Below are 19,851 nucleotides of genomic sequence, written 5' to 3' on the forward strand. Positions count from 1 at the left end.
TCCTAGGCCTCCTGTGAGGTTCACTGCCAATTTATAGGACAGCCTGTTTTCAGTGAGGAGGGAAGAAATGGTGAGAGGTAGGAGGCTGCCTACTCTACGGGGCCAAAGGCCTGGTGTGTGGCTGGTGGTGTGCTGACTAGTGTTCAGAGGGGTCCTGCTAGAAAGGACATCATCAGCTGCAGATTGGTGCTGTGACAGTTTCTTTGTCACATATAACTCCTCCTCCCTGCGTGATCTCACGCCTGGCTGTTCACATGCTGGGGAAGCAGAAACCTGATAGGTGTGCATCTGAGAACGCTTTGCATGCTGCTTCTGATCATACCTTGCCAGCTGAAACTTAACTTTATAGTTATATATATTTAAGTATTTACATTTTTAAAAATATATTCTTATATAGATTATATATATATTTAAATATTTATATATTTATAGTGCACCAGCTTAGGAAGGTCAGATTTCAGGAACATAAACCACAAGAGAATAATGCCACCTTTATCAGAGCAGTTTCCATATGCAACTCTATCTTTCAGCAGCCTCAAAAGCAGGAAAGTTCTGTGTATGTCATTTGTGGATTAACAGGACTGTTTGCTGGGCAAATATTTACATCCTATGGAAGGGGAGCTAATCAGATTCTGATATAGGGAACTGTGGAGTAAATGTGTGAGATCTCATGCAGCAAAATAGTTAAAAAAATACACAGTAGAGAAGGGAACCCATGAAGAGCTTTGGACCACAAGTTCACAAGCTGTCTCCATCTTTAGTTTGAGCTATGATCCAAGGACACTGTTCCTGGCATGCAGTCATGCCATTCTTTGACAAGCCACTCACATATTCAGAATATTATGTTGGATCCAGTCTCCTTTGAAATACATCCTACATCCTAGACACAGTGTAAAACTCAGTGCACTGTGACTCCTGAAGATCTGTGAGCTGCAAACCTGCTCAGCCCTGTCCTGCTATCCACACAGCACATAAAGCAACCTGCCTTGTCCATTCATGTTTTACAAATCACTGAAGATTGTTCATTAGTGACATTTATAATCCATGCATATAATTATTTATGAAGTTCTCTGTGAATATGACACTTCTGACTAAAGTCTTCACAATGATGATGAGCTATTCAAACAGGTTAAGCAGGTACCACGCATCTCACCCTGGCTTGTTCAGTCTCCTCCTCTGTGAGGATGAAGAGTGCATCTCTGGGCAGGAGGCAGGAAACGGGTACATCCAGCACGGAGATGTACTTCCGGAAGAGATTTACTGATTCAAGCACGAGCACACGGCACCCTAGACAGAGAAAGAGAATAAATATCTCAAAACAAGAATATTCTTGTAAGGTTCCCACCTCTCCAGGCTCAGCAGGTCTTTGCAGGCTCCCCTGTGTTGTTGGCCATGGGGATCCTTTTTGTGCAAAAGGGGAGCAACTTCTACTCATGCTTCCACCAGGATCTCTTCGTGCCCAGTGCATGTCTCTGACCATTTGTACTGGTTCTTGTTCTGTATGTGGTCTGTGGAAAGCAAAGCTAGCTCTGAATACCAGAGGGTTTGGGGGTGCTTTTTTTGCTTATAATTTAAATTATTCCTATGTAGTTAGACTCAAAGGAAAAAGCACAGGATGGCTCTCTGAATGCTTATATATCATATAATGGAAATCTAAACCAGCAGTCTCTGGTTCAGCTACAAAAATTAAATTTCCTCTTTCTATTTCAATTCTTAGCTACAGAAAAAATATTTACAAGATTCAGGAATGGCTGTATCAAATATTAACTCAGGCAGTTACACTTTAACAGAGTTCCAGAACTCATTGCTCAGAAATTTGTAATGAAGCAGATGAAGGTAACAAGTATAAAGATTCTACTGGTGCGCAATTTTTTTTCTGTTTTAAAGAGCCCCTTGAACTCAAACGTTAATTGCTATTTTTTTTACCACGGCTAAATTGTCTTCACTGATGAGCTCAGAGCTACTGATGGTCCCATTAAGAGCCTGTAGCTCTCAAGGGAGCTGCTTTGGGATTTCATAAGGCTTGGAAGCTGCTGCGATTACGCTCCACACTTCAGACATTGTATTAAAGTTCGACAGAAGCAGCCAAAGTCACAGTTTACACAGGTGGTCAGATACACAATTAGATCTGCAATGAGATTGTCTTCAGTGTGCCCTTAAACAGTGAAATTATACAAAGGAGACAAAGAACAACGCTGAATTGCTACAAAGGCTGGCTAATGGACCATTTTAGTGTGCAAAGCCTGTGCTCCCATGTCTAACACTGCTTAAACTGTTATGTGCTGAGCACAAAGCAAACTGGTGGTGCTCAAATACCTCTTGGCTCTAAAATGTAGGCAGGACTTGTGTCCTCCTAAGGGAAAAGACTCTCCAGGACAAGGGCAGAAGCAAACATCTTCTCCGAAAAGAGTAACTATGTGAGCTGGGTTTCTGTGGGAGAGGTGATGATGTCTCTGCTAGGAGCCCTCTGTGCAGATCTGCTGGGGAATCTCATCCCACAAGGATCTGAACAGTCAATCTGCTGCTAACTTCCCTGCTTTGGACATTTGGTAGATCCTTCAGACTAGCCTCTATCAAGTATGAGACAGGAAAGCAAAACTTGCTGCTTTTATGGTGAATTAATTTCCTGGAGACACAAGGGAAGAAGCCCCCAGAAGTCTCCAAGGAAGAGCATGGTACTCAAAGATATACCCCACCAGCACCATTCCTTCCCCAGCCAGGGGTCTGTGACACATTGAACCCAGGAACAAAGAGCATGCACAGGATGATCCTCCACAAATCCCCTCACAAGTGATTTGCGTCCCCTGCCTCTTCCCAGTGACACTAAGTCATTTCACTGCAAAGAAAGGTCTTGCTTTTATTCCAGCCAAAGCCTGCAATAGCAGGACAGAGCAGCCCAGACGGACTCCCTCCAGCACATCTCCAGGATCTTTCAATTCCTTCCTTTCTTCTCGCTCCTTCAAGAGAAGGATGTACAATTTGTTCCAACTTTTCTATAGCCTTTTCCACTCTCAAAAGCAAAACTGATAACTCTTTATTTCAATACCACAGAGGGCTCCAGGACCATGCTCCTCTTCTAGTTCTCTTTCTGCACTGATCCTGGGACATGTCTTATGAGGAGCAGCTGAGGGAACTGGGATTGTTCAGTCTGGAGAAGAGGAGGCTGAGGGGAGACCTTATCGCTCTGTACAGCTATCTGAAAGGAGTTAGCAATAGGACGTGAGGAAATGGCCTCAAGCTGCGTCAGGGGAGGTTTAGATTGGATATTAGGAAAAATTTCTTCATGGAAAGAGTGGTCAAGCATTGGAACAGGCTGCCCAGAGAGGTTGTGGAGTCCCCATCCCTGGAGGTGTTCGAAAAACGTGTAGACGTGGCACTTTGGGACACAGTTTAGTAGGCATGGTGGTGATGGGTTGATGGTTGTTGGACTGATGATCTTAGAGGTCCTCTCCAACCTTAATGATTCCTAGTTTTTACTTTCATTAAAAAAAAAAAAAAAATCCAGCAAGCCAGGAAACATGCAATTAATTATGACTCTACCCTAAATTGGTTTAGTGGTGGACTTGGTAGTGCTAGGTTAATGGTCGGACTGGATGATCTTAAAGGTCTTGTCCAACCTAAACGATTCAATGATTCTGTGACTCCCCAGCAGGGAGGGCAGGGCATTCAGAGGAGTTATTCGCTCCTGCTGTGGGCAGCAATGGGCAGGGTTAGAGGCCTCAGGGGAAACCACTGGCACTTCCATCCAGACAAACGCTGAATTAGTCTGTGCTGTGCCAGAAAGCGGAGGAAAAGCCCTCCTGAGGCGCATGGACATTTGCTGCAGGCCCGGCCTGCCAGGAGCTGCCGGGAGATGGCGGTGTCCGCCAGCTGCGGGGGGAGCCGGGACGCACCACCCGCGTCCCTGCCCGCATTGCCCTGCCCAGGGTAGGATCACTTTTGGCACCCCTCTGCCTTGAAGGCCCTCCTGTCTTGCCTTAACTATGTCAGTGCTGTACCACGTCCCCACTCCCGTCCTGCTGCAGCCTCAGCCATCCAACACTTGCAAGGTCATCGTGCCCGTCCCTGCAGAGCAGCAGCTGTGCGATGCGATCTGGAAGGACCGGTGGCGCTGCCAAGCGCCCTGCGGCGAGTCCCTCGGACGTGCGGGAATGCAGGCAGCTGTGTGACCAGCATGGCCTGTGCCACTTCCTGACTGCGAGCCTGAGCCCCCATCTCGGTCATGGTCCACCTTGACAAGTGACAGACAGAGCAGTTGCTGTTTAGCTGCCATAAGGTTTCAGCTTACGAAGGATGCTCTGTAGCGACAAGCATTGCAGCTGCACATGGACGTGCCCTGACAGTTCTTTTACTCCTACTAAAGACACTTCTTTCCAAGTAGCAAACTTAGAAGCAAACTGGTGATGTGCCATGAGTAGGGGAACCGCTCTTCCCCCCTTTCTCTGCAGAGGTCCTCCAGGCCCAATCTGTTGGTGGGTAGTTTCAGGGAAGAGAATTAGTACGGTGCGGCAACTATGGCACAGCAGAAGAAAGGAATAGATATGGATCCCCTTGCTTTTGTAGCCCACATTCCCACTGGCCACCTGTTTGCATTTCAGTGCTTACTGGGGAGGACAGGGCTACAGCAAACATGGGGAAACGGGTCTTTCCTTTCCTGGATGGTTGGTAACGGACCCTGGCAATGCCACGTGAATTCCTACTTGCAAGGATGGGAAGAGAAGCCTGGTGTAGGGTTACCCACCACCAATCTCTGAAGCCTGGGCTGCTCTGTTAACAAAATGTGCTCTCCCTTTCCTCATTTTTTTTCCCCTAAGAAATATTAATTCATGCAGCAATTACGCCCTTTTGTTCCCCAAAGCTCAGCAATAAGGGCTCAAAACAACTGCAAGTGATTTCAGCATTGATGAGCCTGACCTCCTGGGCCCCCATCGGTCAGATCAGGCAAAGCAATGACATTCAAGCCTCACAAAATGAAGGGCACTGTAAGAATCTTCTGTGTTAGTGATATGACAAGGATCTCCACATGCTGACAGCAAAGGCTGCTCCGCATGGGAACGTGAGATGAAATGAAGCAGGGAAGGAATGTACAGTCCAGGGAGAGACGGAAAAGGGTTCAGAGAAACAGGCTGCTCCCTGCCAAGCAGGGTAGGAGAAGTGCTGCCATTGATGAGCCTACTCCTGTGACACCAGCAGGTGAAGCTTTTCAGAGCGTGTTGTGACTGTGACCTGGGCAGGATGGGATTAACAGTGTAATACAACCTCTCTAGGTTGGCAGAAAGGGCAGGATCGATATAGCTAGTGGATTAGGCCTAGAATAGAAGTGCATGAAGCCTGCAGCCTGTTCGGCTTGGCTTTCTACTTCCAAACCACTTATGCAGCAAGTATGCCTAGAATGAGAAGATTATTAGCAGATCTCTGTGCGCTAAAGGCTTGCGCTGCTCCTGACAGACATTACCACACCAGTTCTTTTGGAAGAGCGCTGGTTATAGCTGGATGGGGCCAGTAGCAGGGGTGAATGCATATCCAGCAGCTGTCTCGGCTTCTTGAAACAAGCCTATGCGCTTGTGCCTGGGCTGGAGAACTTGATTACAGATTATAAAAAGCCTGTTGTGTTTATGCTGGCTAAAGGCATTAGAAAGCAAAGCAGGATATTTAGGGTGCTTATTTGCATATCAGTGAGGCAATGCAAGGCTTAGCTGGCTTTTGCATTTGCAGAGAGATTTTCTGTGGATTCCCTGATCGCATGGGCTTACACAGGTTCACCCACCAACAGTTCCCTCTTACCAACAGGAGAGCAGCACATTTCCATGGCCTGAACATGCCTTTCAGCTCTATCCAGACAGCCTCAATCCCAGCATCACTCTTGCTTCATTAAGCCCCTCTGATGCACAGCCCTGCACGCCTGCCAGATCAAATTATAAATACTGGGAATTTCAATGAGACTGGAACTATATTTGGAAAGGCTTAGCGTAAGCAGCAGCATGGGAGCTCCCCGTTCCTTTGGTGTTTGTAGGTCATGTCAGATGTGATGTAATCAGAGCAGCAAGGCTTTCACATAGCTTCAGGAGTCTCTTGATGCTGCTAGAGAAATGGAAATGCTGTCTGTACGTGGGTCTGTTTCAAACCTGAACCAATTTGAGGCACAGCCCATATTCAGGCCCATAGTGTATCTAACAAACCTGCATGAACAGCACACGAAGGTGGTTCAGTCTAGGTAAGGCCTGACATCTAGCAGTGACATCTACCACTGCAGTTCCTTGTTCTTTCTCTGTACTGCACGCAGCACACACAGAGCTCTTTGCTGCATCCCAAAGCTGAACAAAGAAAAGGTCCTAGGAAAGAAGTTGGCATTAATACTCCTCTTTCATAGACGGGGGAACTGAAGAGACTAGAGTCGGAACTCTGCTAAAGGGCATTCTGCCATCTTGGCTCAGGCTCTCTCCCATCAGATCTTGGTCTGCAACTTGCTGCTAGCAGGGAATTAAAACTGATTTGCTGTGACACATTCAAATCCTACAGTGATTCAGGAATTAGCATTAAAGAAACACTGTCCAGATGACTGCTGAGGAAGTAGGAGGTTGACTGGGTGGGCCTGGTTAAGCCACCTTCCTATGCTCTGTCCAAACGGCTGACAGGTTTGTGCTTAAGCTAGTTCCACAGATTTGTCCCTGAGTCAGGCACTGTTTGCTAGAGATAAGGGCTGCAGATCTACTCTGGGACAGCAGCTAGAAAAGGGGGTCAGGAGCAACCTGCTTCTGTACTTTTTGCTTCTTTCTATTTCCCTACTTGTACAGAGAGTTTCTCAGAGATACTTGCTCATTTACAGGTGAAAGAAGCCACTCCAACAATTTGTGGAGATTTCAGATACCCTTCCCATACTGACCACATTTTGATGGAAGCTTAGCTTGGTACATGCAACCATTTTTGGCTGAGCTGGTAATGGTTTCTGAGGCCTTTGTCACAAAAGAAAAAAAAAGGCTTATAAGTAAGATGTGACCAAGAACTCTGGGACTGAGCTGAGAGAGCTGGAAATAGCACTCATATTCACACAAGAAAGCAAGAGGCATAGGCCAGACACCAAATCACACCACCGAGACAGGACAACCCCAAATGACAGAAAAGTGACTGTAGAGAAGCCTGAACTGGTAAAATAACTGCAGGGAGATAAAAGGGCAAGGAAGAGTTCAGCTGCAGGTTTTGTTTGCATTGCAAATAGAAGTGAGTTAGGCAGATGAAACCCCGGACAGAACATTCAGGTAAACAGTTGCCTAATGCCTGCAGGGTCATGGATGTGTAATGTGACATACCTTCAGGTAACTTCCGCTCTGAATGCAGGTACCTGTGAATGAAGAGATACATGGGGGTAAATACTCAATGAAGTTATTCAAATCCTGATTTTACAGGTGTAAATTCTGTATGCTAAATCAACCCTTTTCTCTTCACACACACACACACTTACAATGGCTAATCTTCTAAGAAAGTTCAGGAGCCAACACTGGATGCACATGTCAGGCAGTGGTAAGCCTCATTCCCCACACAATTCTGCCATTAGTTTCCTCATCCTGGCTGCTGGGACACAGCACAAATAAGCTCCATAAATCCAACTCGCTCTCAAACTTCTCACGTTGCACTAAGGGAAACTGCAAGAGGCTGCCAAAGGCTATTCACCTCTGAGGGCACTGGCTCTTTAAAGCCTTGTGTCTGCTGACCAGTGACACTGCCTCAGCGGCAGCTCCTGTTTGGGAACCAGCTTCTTTCTTTCTAACCTGTGCTGGCACTGGGACATCTGAGCAGCTGCTCTGACTTTTTCCTCACTAAGACTTTGATCCCTTCATGACTTTGTCCTGGGAAGTCTCTGTAGCAAAAAATGCATCCCTTGGAAACAGAACGAAAGGACCAGTGCAGGAGATGTGAACAGCAATGGTACTTCCATCAAGAAGTGTAAGCAAATGATCCTGATATGGTGAAGGCGTCAGAGGGTATTAGCTTCAATTCCTTTTTAATTCCCTTGTTTTTCCTGCTCTAGTCTGTGGTTCATGGCTTCAGAGCACTGATGCTCACATCATCATTTGCATGGCCTCCAGATTTGGCCCATCGCAGGTCTCCAGCAGATGGCACTCAGAGCTGTCCCACACCCAGGCCTGCTCTTCCATAAGAAAAAAAAATCCAAACAATGGAACATTTGCCAAAAGGAGAAAGGAAATAAAAAAAGAAAAGTTATTTAACCCTGTGTAATATTTAAAGAGATTGTTATCATCCTATAGTGGTGTATTTAGCGAAGGACAATGTGACAGTTCATGTGTAAATCAACCAGGATAAAACATACATTATATGTAAACTGTTATGTTTCTCCAGTCACTTTCAAACTAGGATTATCTCTGGCTATTGGTGAAGTTCAAGGAAAAGGATTAGCTACACAGGCGTAGACAAAATAGGAAGCACGGAGTAATGAATACCCAAAGCAATTCAAAGCAAAAGTCAAGCCAGAAATGCAGGTCATGGCAGAACTCAAACAGCAATGAGAAGACATATGCCTTAAACAGATTCTCCTGCCAACGGTCTCCTCTTCTCCAGAGCCAAAGATCTGCAAGCAATACCATTTTCTATTAAACAACAGCCTTGTAACGCTAACTTGGCCACCTTCTACTGCACTACTGAAATCCTACTGTTCTTGACAAAGATTGTTAAATGTTGCCTTGTAAACATTACCAGCAATTTTTCGGGGGCGGTGGAGGGGGAGGAAGGTTCAACTATCTCTGTTAATGTCTGCTCTGCTCTTCTGCCAGAGGTTTCCTCCCCCACAACTAGAATCTGGCCACCCAAAGAAGTGATTCAGCACTTGGTAAAGCTAGCAGGGTGAGAACTTCTTAAAACAAACTTGGAGCGATAAAGCAGTGAGTGGTTGTGAAATTTGGCTAACTATCCAAAGTCCTAGCGTCTGTTCTGGGTGCACTGCTCTGCCATAGAGGGACCTTCAAAGCGCTGACTGACAGCAAATTAAAGGATAATAATAAAGGGCTGCTCCAAGAGTGAACTAATAATAACCATTCCTGTCCATCAGAAACAGAAGCAAGGGGAGATCCAGTTCATATGGAAATGTTTCAGCAGGAGCAGAGAGCATCTTCAGCAGGGAAGGAAAGTTTGATCCAGCAGCAAGTTAAGGAGTTTGTGCTTGTATAAAGGTTCAGGGAGACACAAACTGTGTTTGGTTACTGAAAGGTCCTCAAGGCTGCTGCCTGATCTGGAAGAACAAGCACGAAGAAACTGATTCTCTCCTCATCCTTTTCATCCTGAGCCAAATGCTTCAGTACTCAGCAAGGCTCAGTGCAGAGCTACGGGAATGGGCTCCACCCAGCTGTAATGCTGCAGAGGAATTGCAGCCTTGCTCATTTGTATTTCTCAGGCAAGAGATGGCAATGAACTGTGGTTGCACAGAGAGAGAGAGAGAGAGAGAGAGAGAGAAAGAAACACAAAACTCTACCTCCTGCACACGTTCATAAAATTAGCCAATCCTCTCCCAAATCAATCTTCTCGCTCCCATCTCCACCCTGCTGGAGCTGTCTCCATGGGACACTTCCAAGTAGGGGAGAGGTTGCAGCTCTCTGTTGTTGCCATTTTGGGAATGTTGTTTTATAGATTGGACTTGCTGTGGTTTGGGTGAAATGAAGAGTTTGGCATAAAATCTCAAAAAGTCAAACACAAACAGGCTCTTTTTCAGGAGCTCTTTCCACGTGTTTTTTTCCAGAGATACTTCTTATAAATTCTTTTTAAACATAAAGTGATCTAAGGTGGCTTGTTCCCACCCACCCACCAAGCACCAGAGGCCAGCTGATTACAGGCCACGTCTCACTGCACCCTCTTATTATGCCTGTGGTAGGTTCAGATCCACATTTGAAGGAAAGTGAGGCCCTCTGCAATGAAGATTGAAAAGGCTGTAAGACGTCTGAAGGCACCCACCATTTCTGCACTGCAAGGACTCAGCACCAGCTCCTCCCTCAAGGACCAGCTGCTTCGAAAGCTATTGCTGTCTGTAGCTATCGGCAACATCTGCTCAGCAGAAAAACTGAAATTGTCCAGCAACCCCCATCCTGCAAACTGCAGGATTCAGCTAGATCCCAAATTCCCTGGGCTGGCTCCTAAGAGGCACTGACCACAGATACCTTACCATGATGGCAAGAAGGAACAAGTCAAGATGGAGCTGAAACCTTGGTCTTGGGGAAAACGGAACTCCTCAGGGGTAGAAGCAGGACTGACACCTTGGTGGGTGGATTACAGTTTTGGTGATGTTCTGTTTAATGAGAATTGTTCATTGAAATCAATGACTTCACTCTCCAAATAGTCTCCCATGCCAAAGGCAAAACCGTTCACTGAACTGACTGCACTGGCTGCTGTAGATCACTGGGGAAATACAGGTTTCAAGAGCATGGCAAAGAATGGATGTCTTAAAGATGCGTTGGGGCTCCATTTAGGATCCTAACCTCTAATCTGCCCAATTAATCTGATGAAACAGATGTGAAAGAGGAAGAACAGCCAGTCTCCTAGGAATCACAGAGCCATTAGAAGGATATACTTGCCAGATGTTGAATGTTTGCTCTCTGGAACGCCTCCTCCCTCCCTAACCGGACTTTCTGGCTCCATTTCTATGCACCCTGAACTACACCATGTAGCAACATGCAGTTTGTAAAACACTATTCAGGCACTCTGTACTCACGCGTATTGCAGTGGGAAAAAATGGTTCTGCCAGTCAGGAAAAAAAAGGTGTCAATTCGGAGATCTTCCAGTTGACAGAGCTGCTCTGTGGCTCTGTGCTTTGGTCCTTGCACTGTCTGGGAGAAGAATGTGCAGTGTCACTGCTCCGCTCACACTGCTAGTAGCCTAGTGACGCTAGGAAGGACATTCCTTGACGCTGTTTCTTTGGAAAAAAAACTTCTTGGGGGGGGGATTCCCTGAAATGCTGGTGCCCTGTGCTCAACTTTATCCTAATGGCTCTCAATGGTATTGTGGAAGGGCACTGGGATGAATGAACTTAGTCAATTTAAGGAAGGAGGGAGCAGGGGCAAAGGAATGAGATAAAACCTAGGACAACATACCCAGCTATGGGATATATGCCAGGCATGGGGCAGAGTCCTCTGAGGGGAAGGGACAGAGTCTCAAAGGGTAGACAGAGAAGGACAATTCTGCCTTGACCTTACGGAGGCAGTCTGGGTGCAATCACAGCCACCACTCCTAAGTTCCTCCTGGGACATTTAAGACCAGTAAAACAAAACACCAGAAGCGAGCTGGACGGTGAAAGGACAGGCTGAAACGTAAGATACTGGAACCTGTGATTTCTTCAACACCCTTCTTTATTTTGCAGGGAACCTAGAACTCCAGCAGGGGCTAAACAATCCCAAACAAACGCATCAGTGACACCGGAAATCCTTTTCCAAGATGGAGCAAATAACAACCAGTTCTGAAAAAAGGATTTTCTTGGGAAAAGGCAAGGAAAATACAAAACAGCACCCTGTTTTAAAAACATAAATGAGGTGCCACTCATTTGAAATGCACAGGCTATAGCTTCTTAAAAGGAGTGAGAGATCATAGTCCCATTCTAGCCCCGCAGTGTAAGAAGGCATCAAATAAAAATGGTAGATGGGATACCATTCATTATCATCAAACTAATCACCCAAGAAACAGCTTGCTTCCTGCTCAACACATCCTTAAAGACCTGGCCTTGGAAATTCAATACAAGCAGAACTGTGCTTTGTAGGGATGTAATGCAGTTGGTGGCTTTTGAGAACTGCACCCACCGAGTCTGTGGGATTTGGCTGGACAACGCACTGTTAATTGTTTCGATATACTTACTTGAAACTGGCATTTAATCAATCCTCCTCTTTCAGGGAGCCTTAGTGCAACCCTTCTGCACAATGCTATGTCCCATGGCATTCATAAATGGGGCATTCAATAGTCAGGCTGTGACATGTAAGTGCAACAAGGCATCGGTGGCACTCAAGCTGCATCATAATCAACACAAGAGTGATAAAGCACTAAGCTCCCAAATATCACCTCTGCACAGTCTCATTTACAACCTACCACTGAGTTGGCAAACGTTAAGAAACATCCTGCAAGACTGAAAGGTGTTTTTCCAAATGGAATTGATGAGAATAGGCTCAGCTAATGATTCTTTGATGTAGCTTTTTATACGGCATCATTGATATAAGTTTTATGGATGCAGTTGCTATAACAACATAATGCACAGTAGTTAAATATAGCAGCTCCTATTTTCCACTCAGTTTGCTCTGCCCTAAGCAGACGAGGACTATTTGTTTCTGTTCTAGCTGGGATGAAATAGATTTGATAGCTCACCGAAGAAAGAGTGGTACAGTCCTTCCTCCCCCTCCAAAGACCATTCCTCTCCACCCTAAGCAAGCAAGCAAACAACAAAACCAACAGCCCCTCATTTGCTAGGCTACTGGGCAAGAGGGCTTATTTAAAATCAAAATGCACTCATGCAAAAAACTAAACCACCTCAATATTACATGTGAGCTCAGTGCAAACACTGTCATTTCAAAGTGCAGGAGAGAGAGGTTCTCAAATATTCCTGTCATGTAGTATTTACCATGCTTATTACCGTAGTGCCTAGGGACTGGCCAAATGCTGAGAGGGGAGTAAAGTGACCTTGATGTCACTCAAGACCTGCTCTTCCTTGTGGATGCATGTACAGGATCCAGCCTCTCTTGGCCACAGGGCAAACTCCTATTTTGTGGGGATAAGAGAGAATGATGTTGCCAAATCAAGGCAATGGGGAAAGAAGCAGAGCTACAGAGGATTGCTTCCAATTCTTCCTTCTTTGCTATAGTGGGATTTTCTTGGGTTTGGGTTGGTTTTCTTTTTTTTCCCCCGTCTGGAAGCTAGAACTGAAATACTCCCAGGGGAGACTGAAATCAAATAGCAATTTGTGTTCCTTTCCCATCCTGTTTTTTCTTATTTTTCCCTTGCAGAAGAACAAATCCACCCTCAAACCTTGGCATTTCACAGTTCCTCCCAGATCTGAAGCCTAGACACATAGCAGCAGCTGGACTCCTAGCAAGCTGTCAGGAGGAAAGTTGCTGCAAGGGAAAGGGCACATTTCTTCTGAACAGTTCCTGCTCCTTTGAACATAACCTCTGTTCCAGACACTAGAAAGAATATTTATGCCCTTAGCAGATAATACCGAGCGTCTGCTCAGCTATGACCATTTCCTGATCTGTTTTGTTCCCTGAAACTATTCAATAATTTGCACCTCCTGAAGCAAGGAGTTGTGGGATGGGTCACACAGCCTGTTCTACCCCTGCTCTTCCAGGAAGTAATCTCTTAGGTGGTGGGCACAAGTCTATCTCCCACAGACTGGGAGCATCCAAAAGAGCTGAGGATCACTGCACTGGCCCTCTGCTTCATCCTTTCTGCCACAGTGGAGGCAGAACCCTGCAGACCTTGTTTAAAGATGGTTAATAAATACATTGCACATGATACGTGGAGGGGAGAGTTCACTTGCCTTTTTCTTGCCATGTAGCACTGGGGCCCCAGGGGCAACAACCGCTGCTTTGCAAAGCCCTGCTGGCAGGGAGGTACGTGAGAAGCCTCAGCATATGCTCTCAGCGCTGCCCGTACTAGCCAATATGTGAGAACTCATTAGGGCACTGAAAATCAGGAGTGATACAGTCACGCTCTACTTCCTCCATGACACAAACTGAAAAATAATGAGGGCAAGCAAGCCACTAAAAATAAACTTAACCTTTCAGTGGCCACAGCATCACTCCTGCCACATGCAGATGACTGGGCCACCATGCTTATTTCTGCTGATTCAGGACTGGAAGAGAGACAAGAGACAAACCAGCCCGTAGTGAATGACAGCTGCTTATACTCTGGTGTCCCTCTATTAGCCAGTATCTCATCAGCCCGGGACAGTTCTGCTGTAGGCTAAGGACTAATGCAAAGGTCTGAGTTCAAGGGGCTTGCAGCTAATGAGTACTTGCTAGTAACATACTCTGAGAAGAAGGTTAACATCGCCACTGCACACACAGGAAACCTAAAGCACGAAGGTGGGAAAGTGATTTTTGCACAGCCACAAAGTGAGACAACAGTAGAGCTGGGATCAGAATCGAGAGTTTTCCTTAACTTTCTCATACATAATTCATCTGCTAGCTTGTTTTCCCTGTATCTCTTCAGGATATAGGGGGATTCCTAACAATCTGCACTTTATTCCTATTTGCAGGCCATACAGCAATTAATTGACTGAGCAAACAGAGGTCCAGGCAGCTGGAAGCTCTCTAGTCCCTCTATGCCAATGGTGTGAGCATCGGTCATCAACCTCTGTTCCTCACTCACTCCTCAAATAACACTGGGCCGGAAAGCATGTCCCCGCTTAGCCCAAACAAATGCAGTTTGCTTTAACTCCACCCCCTTTCCTTCTGCTAGGATATTTCAGAAGTTGCTGGGAAAAGCCATGATCCCCTCTAACACTGAATTCCAGCCATCAGATAGCATCAAAGACTTTCAGCATCTTCCCAGAGGCGCTCAGTAGGTCACAGTATGGGTTCTGTGGCACTGCAGCTTTCTCTAGGCAAGTGAGAAAGGCAAATCACTGTGATGTTGTTAGCAAGGAGAGCCAGAGAGATACTTGAATTGCATAGATGATTCAGAAAACAAATGGGTGCTAAAAATAAAAGATATATTTGCAAAGAGTTTTTCTCATGCCCGGGAAAGGCAGGGGCAGCTCTGAGGGAGATCTCTCTAGGACACAATGAGGTCTGCAAGAGCAGAGGGTTAAAATAAATACAGTAGCTGTCTTGCCAGCAAAATTTGGGTGATTTTAATACAAAGAATTTTTGTCTACCACCTTCCCGCATCACAGTACAGAGACAGAGGTTCTCAGAATGTAAAGAACAAAGTGGTGAAGGAATGAGTTGACTTAGAAATGAGAGTGGTGAATAGGGACAGCTCCAGTGAAAGAGCAACATCCTTGGGTCCGAGAGATAAATTCAGGTACCCGGACAGGGTGGCAACATCCTCTGGAACAATGGTGCAGAACTTTTCAAAATCCAGCTACCACCAGCTCAGGCATCAGCTATTCACACCCTCCCCTCAAACTAGAAATGCAAAGTGATCTGTGGCATATTTTAGTGGGAACAAGGACAGGAAGAGCAAAGAGGGCCCAGTGAAAGGGAGACTGGCAAAGCACCAGCAGATGGAATAATAAAGGATGCCGTAGGTCACTTACAGAGCTGTAAGAGTTTCTCCAAACAGTATCGTGTCCCACAGCCTGGCACTCAGTTATATCAGTGAAGTTAACATTGCTCTTGGCTCAAGCTATTAGTTTTCTGCTTACAGACAAACACCATATTCACTCTGTAACACTATAGTGAGGCATTCAATGAAGTGTGCAGAACACTGTACCTTAAAGCAGTGTAAAGGGAAATGTGGTTAGCATGACCACTCACTCCTCCCGAATCAAAGGTTACCACCTGCAATAAAACCACAGAACAATAATCATTTTAAAGAAGAAGGAGACTGTGCAGTTACCAATTTGACATCTAACACAGCACTGTCCCAGCCCATTGTAACTAAAGACTTGTTTTTGTGTTGCACAATGAGGCCTTGTGTGTGAACTCATGCTACAGAAATACAACTAAACAAACAAGACACCGGAACTAGATGACTACACAGTCTAACAGCCTGAACGACAGAAAGATGACAAATGTCATGTTCCCACTGGCAGGATGCACTTGTTACTTATTACTGGGCCAAAAGGTTACTTTCAGAGTGATCTTTTCCAAACTTGTTCCTGACCCAAGAGGTCCAGCTCTATGAATCACTCTCTCCTGGATTTGAGAACATACTAGAATGCCTGCGGATTACAGGGTGAAACTATAGTTTGCTGTACTGTGAATCAGGACATACTGCTTTAACAAGAGCAACACCCATGTACTACTGTTCTGATTGTAACAAGTCTTCATCACAGGATAACATAGTGATAAAATAATCTGAGAACAAGCCTTTTTAGAGAATTAGCTGACTGCACTTTTTGTACAAGCAAGTCAGGCTTTTTGCTGAATGAGAAGATCATATTGTTTATTGCTTCTCTGCAGGGAGAAATGGGAACTTCATAATGCAGAAGTAATGTGTGAACACAGCCCTAACAAGTCACCATCCAAAGCACAGAACACTCGTGGCTCCCTGCCCTCAGACCTACCAATAATGTGTCAGCGGTGAGGCATCCACCCTACAGGCTCACTCTGCACAGTACTGTGAAGTGGGTACGTAAAGGGTCCCACTTCCAACCTAGAAGACAAACTGGCAGCGTGAAGTGTAGAGCAGACAGGGAATGTGTGCTGGTAGGCTTTGCAGATGCTGAAAGCGACAGTCCTTGGACAGTCTAAAGTTAAGTTTTTGCTCTGGGAGAGGCCAGGCAGCAGAGCTCTCCACAGCTTCCTTCTCTGTGACCAGGAAGAAATCATAACCTCCCTACATTTCAATCAATGTCCGCTTCCTTGCCAGCTTGTTCTCTCTTCAGGGAAGGAAATGCTACTGCCTTGCTTACTCACCACAGCTCCCTTCTCAAAATCTATTTTATACGCAGGACCTGAAGTACTGGGTTAAAGATCACGGGAAGATCAAAAGCCGCCCTGCCTGTCCTGCAACTTGCTACTCCACCCTCCAACAGGAGAGGCCCTCTCAAACACAGGAGATACCGTGTAAAGGGGGAGAGGAAACACAAAGACAGTGATAAGAAGTACTTCAAACCCCACAAACTCCAGACAAGCCTGCTTATAAATCCATCCACCCAGTATGAGTCCACAGTTAGACTTTCCACTTTGCCCAGTGGCTGTAATAATGCTGCCACCAAGCAGCGGGGTTATTCATTGATGGCAGGAAGTGGTGGGACCCAATTTGGTTTTGTTCAGGTACAAAGAAGCATTTTCTGGTCAACCCGTATTTTATAAGGAAAAAAAATACGTCTTCGGCTTTGGCTGCTTTTGCTGTACATCAGCATTACCTGAGACTCTCGGCAAGGACTGCATGGTCTGGCATGGTGCAAAGCCCTCCCTAAGGATATCAGCTTTTTGAGTAGCTCATCTGGGAAAGACGTTATTACATTCTGTACAGCTCAGGGAACCAGCATAGCACTCTGTATTTTACAGATAAGAAAAAACATGCGCTGAAGTCACTCCTACCTAGAGTGGCACTTTCCTAAGATGACAATGTACCCCACTCACTGCAGGCAGAATACATTCCTATGCAGGTGAATAATAGTGTGAGTCTGCTAAGGGCTGGACTTGCACTAAACCTTTTTACTAAATGGGGACAGAGAGAGGGTTTGTTTCTTCTGCCTGATCATTTATTTTCATGCAACCTGTACAAACATAACGTTTTTAAGACTACTGTCCTGCTGTCAAATGTGGTTGAAATTAGCCAATGGGCTCTGGAGTCTTTTGAAACATGCATGTGCACACACATACAAATACAATTGCATTATTCTTGTTTCCTTAGGAAACCACGCTAAAAACCCCAGGCAAGCCAAAACACACATTTTTCCCTTCTGTGGAGGGTACAAGAGAAGAAACCAGAGGACTGAGATAAGAGACTACAGTGAGCAGACTAAATAAGCTAATCATTATTTCGACAAAACTGGCTCGGGCCAACTGTGGGAGCACAAGGCTGGGTTGGGAAATATTCTTGACATGGAAATTATCTGTTCAGAAACACCTTTGGAGGTTTGTCTTCTCCACAACTGTTTTGAAATAGGAGCTGCTGTTCTTAGTGCTGCTGGGTTTACATAACATCTGAACTAGCTAAAAAGATTGCACGGAGTTAATTTTCAATTGCTGTTCGGTAATTTACTGTTAGGACATTTGCACCTGAATTGCCTGTCTCCTCAAATACACAAATTTGTAAGTACAATTCCCAAGGTACCTGCACACTGACCTGGCCATGGTGGCATTCACTTTACCTGCAAAGAGGCCACCTTTGCAATATTGGCCCTTCACCTTTAGAGATCCCTCCCAGCACACAGGCTGGCTCTGACACAGTAGTGATGTCCCACCGATCCAGTATGTAGCTTCTAGGTCTGTTGTCTAAACAGGGCACGGATTCCACAGCACCACTGTGGTGCTCGTGACTTAAAGCAGGAAGCAATCACATGTAAATATATTCCTCTGGCTTCAGGGATTCATTTCATTGATAACAAATCCAAATTTCTTCCTCACACACTGAAGATATTTTCACACAGGAGCATTTGCTTCTTCCACATAGTGTAGCTAGCTGGTGTGCTTGCTTTTAGCACATAACCTGAACCAGGCTGCTGATGAAATCAAGCAAACAATCAGGGCAGGATGAAAAAACCTGAACATCTTGAAACTGGGTTAAAAACAGGCTTAGCCAGTTCGGGGAGCAAAAGGCTGGGATAGGAAATATACTTGATGTGGAAATTATTGCTCAATGAAATCTTTAGGGCAGGAGGGAGTTCCCTCCCCACACCTGTTCTGAAATGGGAGCCGCTGCTGTTGGTGTTGCTGGGTTTTCTTCTGGGTGACCTTGGTATTCAGGAAATGGAGCTTTCACTAGTGGAAGCCAGAGCAACAGCCAAGACAAACAGGTCCAGAAATCCCTTCCGGAGGGGGAAGAGCACAGAGGAAATTACTCAATTACTAGCAGAAGAGAAAACTCCTGAGAGGTCTGGAGCCCATGCTCCCTCTACACACCATGTATATCAGAGGAAAAAACCACTCAAAAGCTGTGGGTCTCCCTCACTCTGGCATCATCCAGTGCTTCCAACAGAGCACACATCTGCTCAAGTAGACTGGTGGGGATAGAAAGGTCTCTTTCCTTTTTAAGAAGGGCCATCCCATAAAATGCCATAGCAAGCAACTCCATTTCTAACGGCCTTCCTCTCAGCATCACTTCATAGGCCCGACTTACACTCGCAGAGGCCAGTGACGTTCAAACTCCCTTTGAGGCTCTTGTGTGTTTGGAGATGTCTCTTGTTGCTACTAAATCAGAGAAGCTAAAGATTAAAAAGAACAGACAACTGGATGAAAAATCTAATCATGATCAACATCCCAGTGTCCACTGGGTTTGAGCTGCAGGTGTGTAAGTCACGCACCAGCTCTCAGAATGAAAGGTCCTGGTGGCCTCCCACTCACGTACCCCAAAGCACACCTGAGGAGACTGCAACATAGGTGAGGAAGGGAGGGAAAGGGATGATGAAGTCTGTCCCAGCTCTGTTGCCTCCTCTAGCAAACTCTACATGCTGCACTGCAAATCTGATGTTCTGCAAAAGCATTTAAAATCCTCTACAAATATCACACATTCAGATGCTCCCGAATTTTAGGAGGTGTGGAGACCAAGATGCAAAACATGAGAGCTGAACTCACCCTCTCAAATATAAGCTCCAACCTGAATGCTATTTGTAGAAGGATCTGACTTTCTAGGCTGATTTGGAGCTGACCCAAGACAATGGGACTCTTCCACAAACAGTTGTACAGATGATGTTTCCATCAATCCATAGCCGAAAGCAGCTTGTAAGAACATGGTGTTGCTGAATTCTGGTCTTGGCACTGCATCTGCCCCAAGCACAGTCTGAACGTCACCTCCTAATCCAAGCTCTGCTATCACCAAACCTGAGGTCCTGAAGAGTAGGATTTCATAATCTAGAGCCTGCCTGGGGCTCACACAATACTATGTAACTTAGTTTTTACACACCAAATACTTTCTAATCTGGATCAAGACAGACTAGCCTTGGCTGCCTCTCCCAGCAACACTGGCTTTTGCTTATAAATCCAGCAGGCAGGAAACAATTTCCAAAGTCTATAAATTAGTTTTGGCTTTGAGTAC

The 19,851-nt window shown here is 45.6% G+C and overlaps 1 protein-coding gene across 1 annotated transcript in view; it reads right to left on the minus strand.

Moving 5' to 3' along the window:
• Positions 1 to 19,851, minus strand: part of PIGL (phosphatidylinositol glycan anchor biosynthesis class L) — a 63,127-nt gene that overhangs the window by 845 nt on the left and 42,431 nt on the right. The window contains exons 4-6 of the mRNA XM_075719450.1: positions 15,415 to 15,482; positions 7,308 to 7,339; positions 1,154 to 1,287 (exon numbers count right to left, since the gene is read on the minus strand). Coding sequence (XP_075575565.1) covers positions 1,154 to 1,287; positions 7,308 to 7,339; positions 15,415 to 15,482 — 234 coding nt within the window. The remainder of the gene's footprint in view (positions 1 to 1,153; positions 1,288 to 7,307; positions 7,340 to 15,414; positions 15,483 to 19,851) is intronic.

Source organism: Pelecanus crispus, chromosome 12 (genome assembly GCF_030463565.1).
Source record: "Pelecanus crispus isolate bPelCri1 chromosome 12, bPelCri1.pri, whole genome shotgun sequence".
Taxonomy (NCBI): Eukaryota; Metazoa; Chordata; class Aves; order Pelecaniformes; family Pelecanidae; genus Pelecanus; species Pelecanus crispus.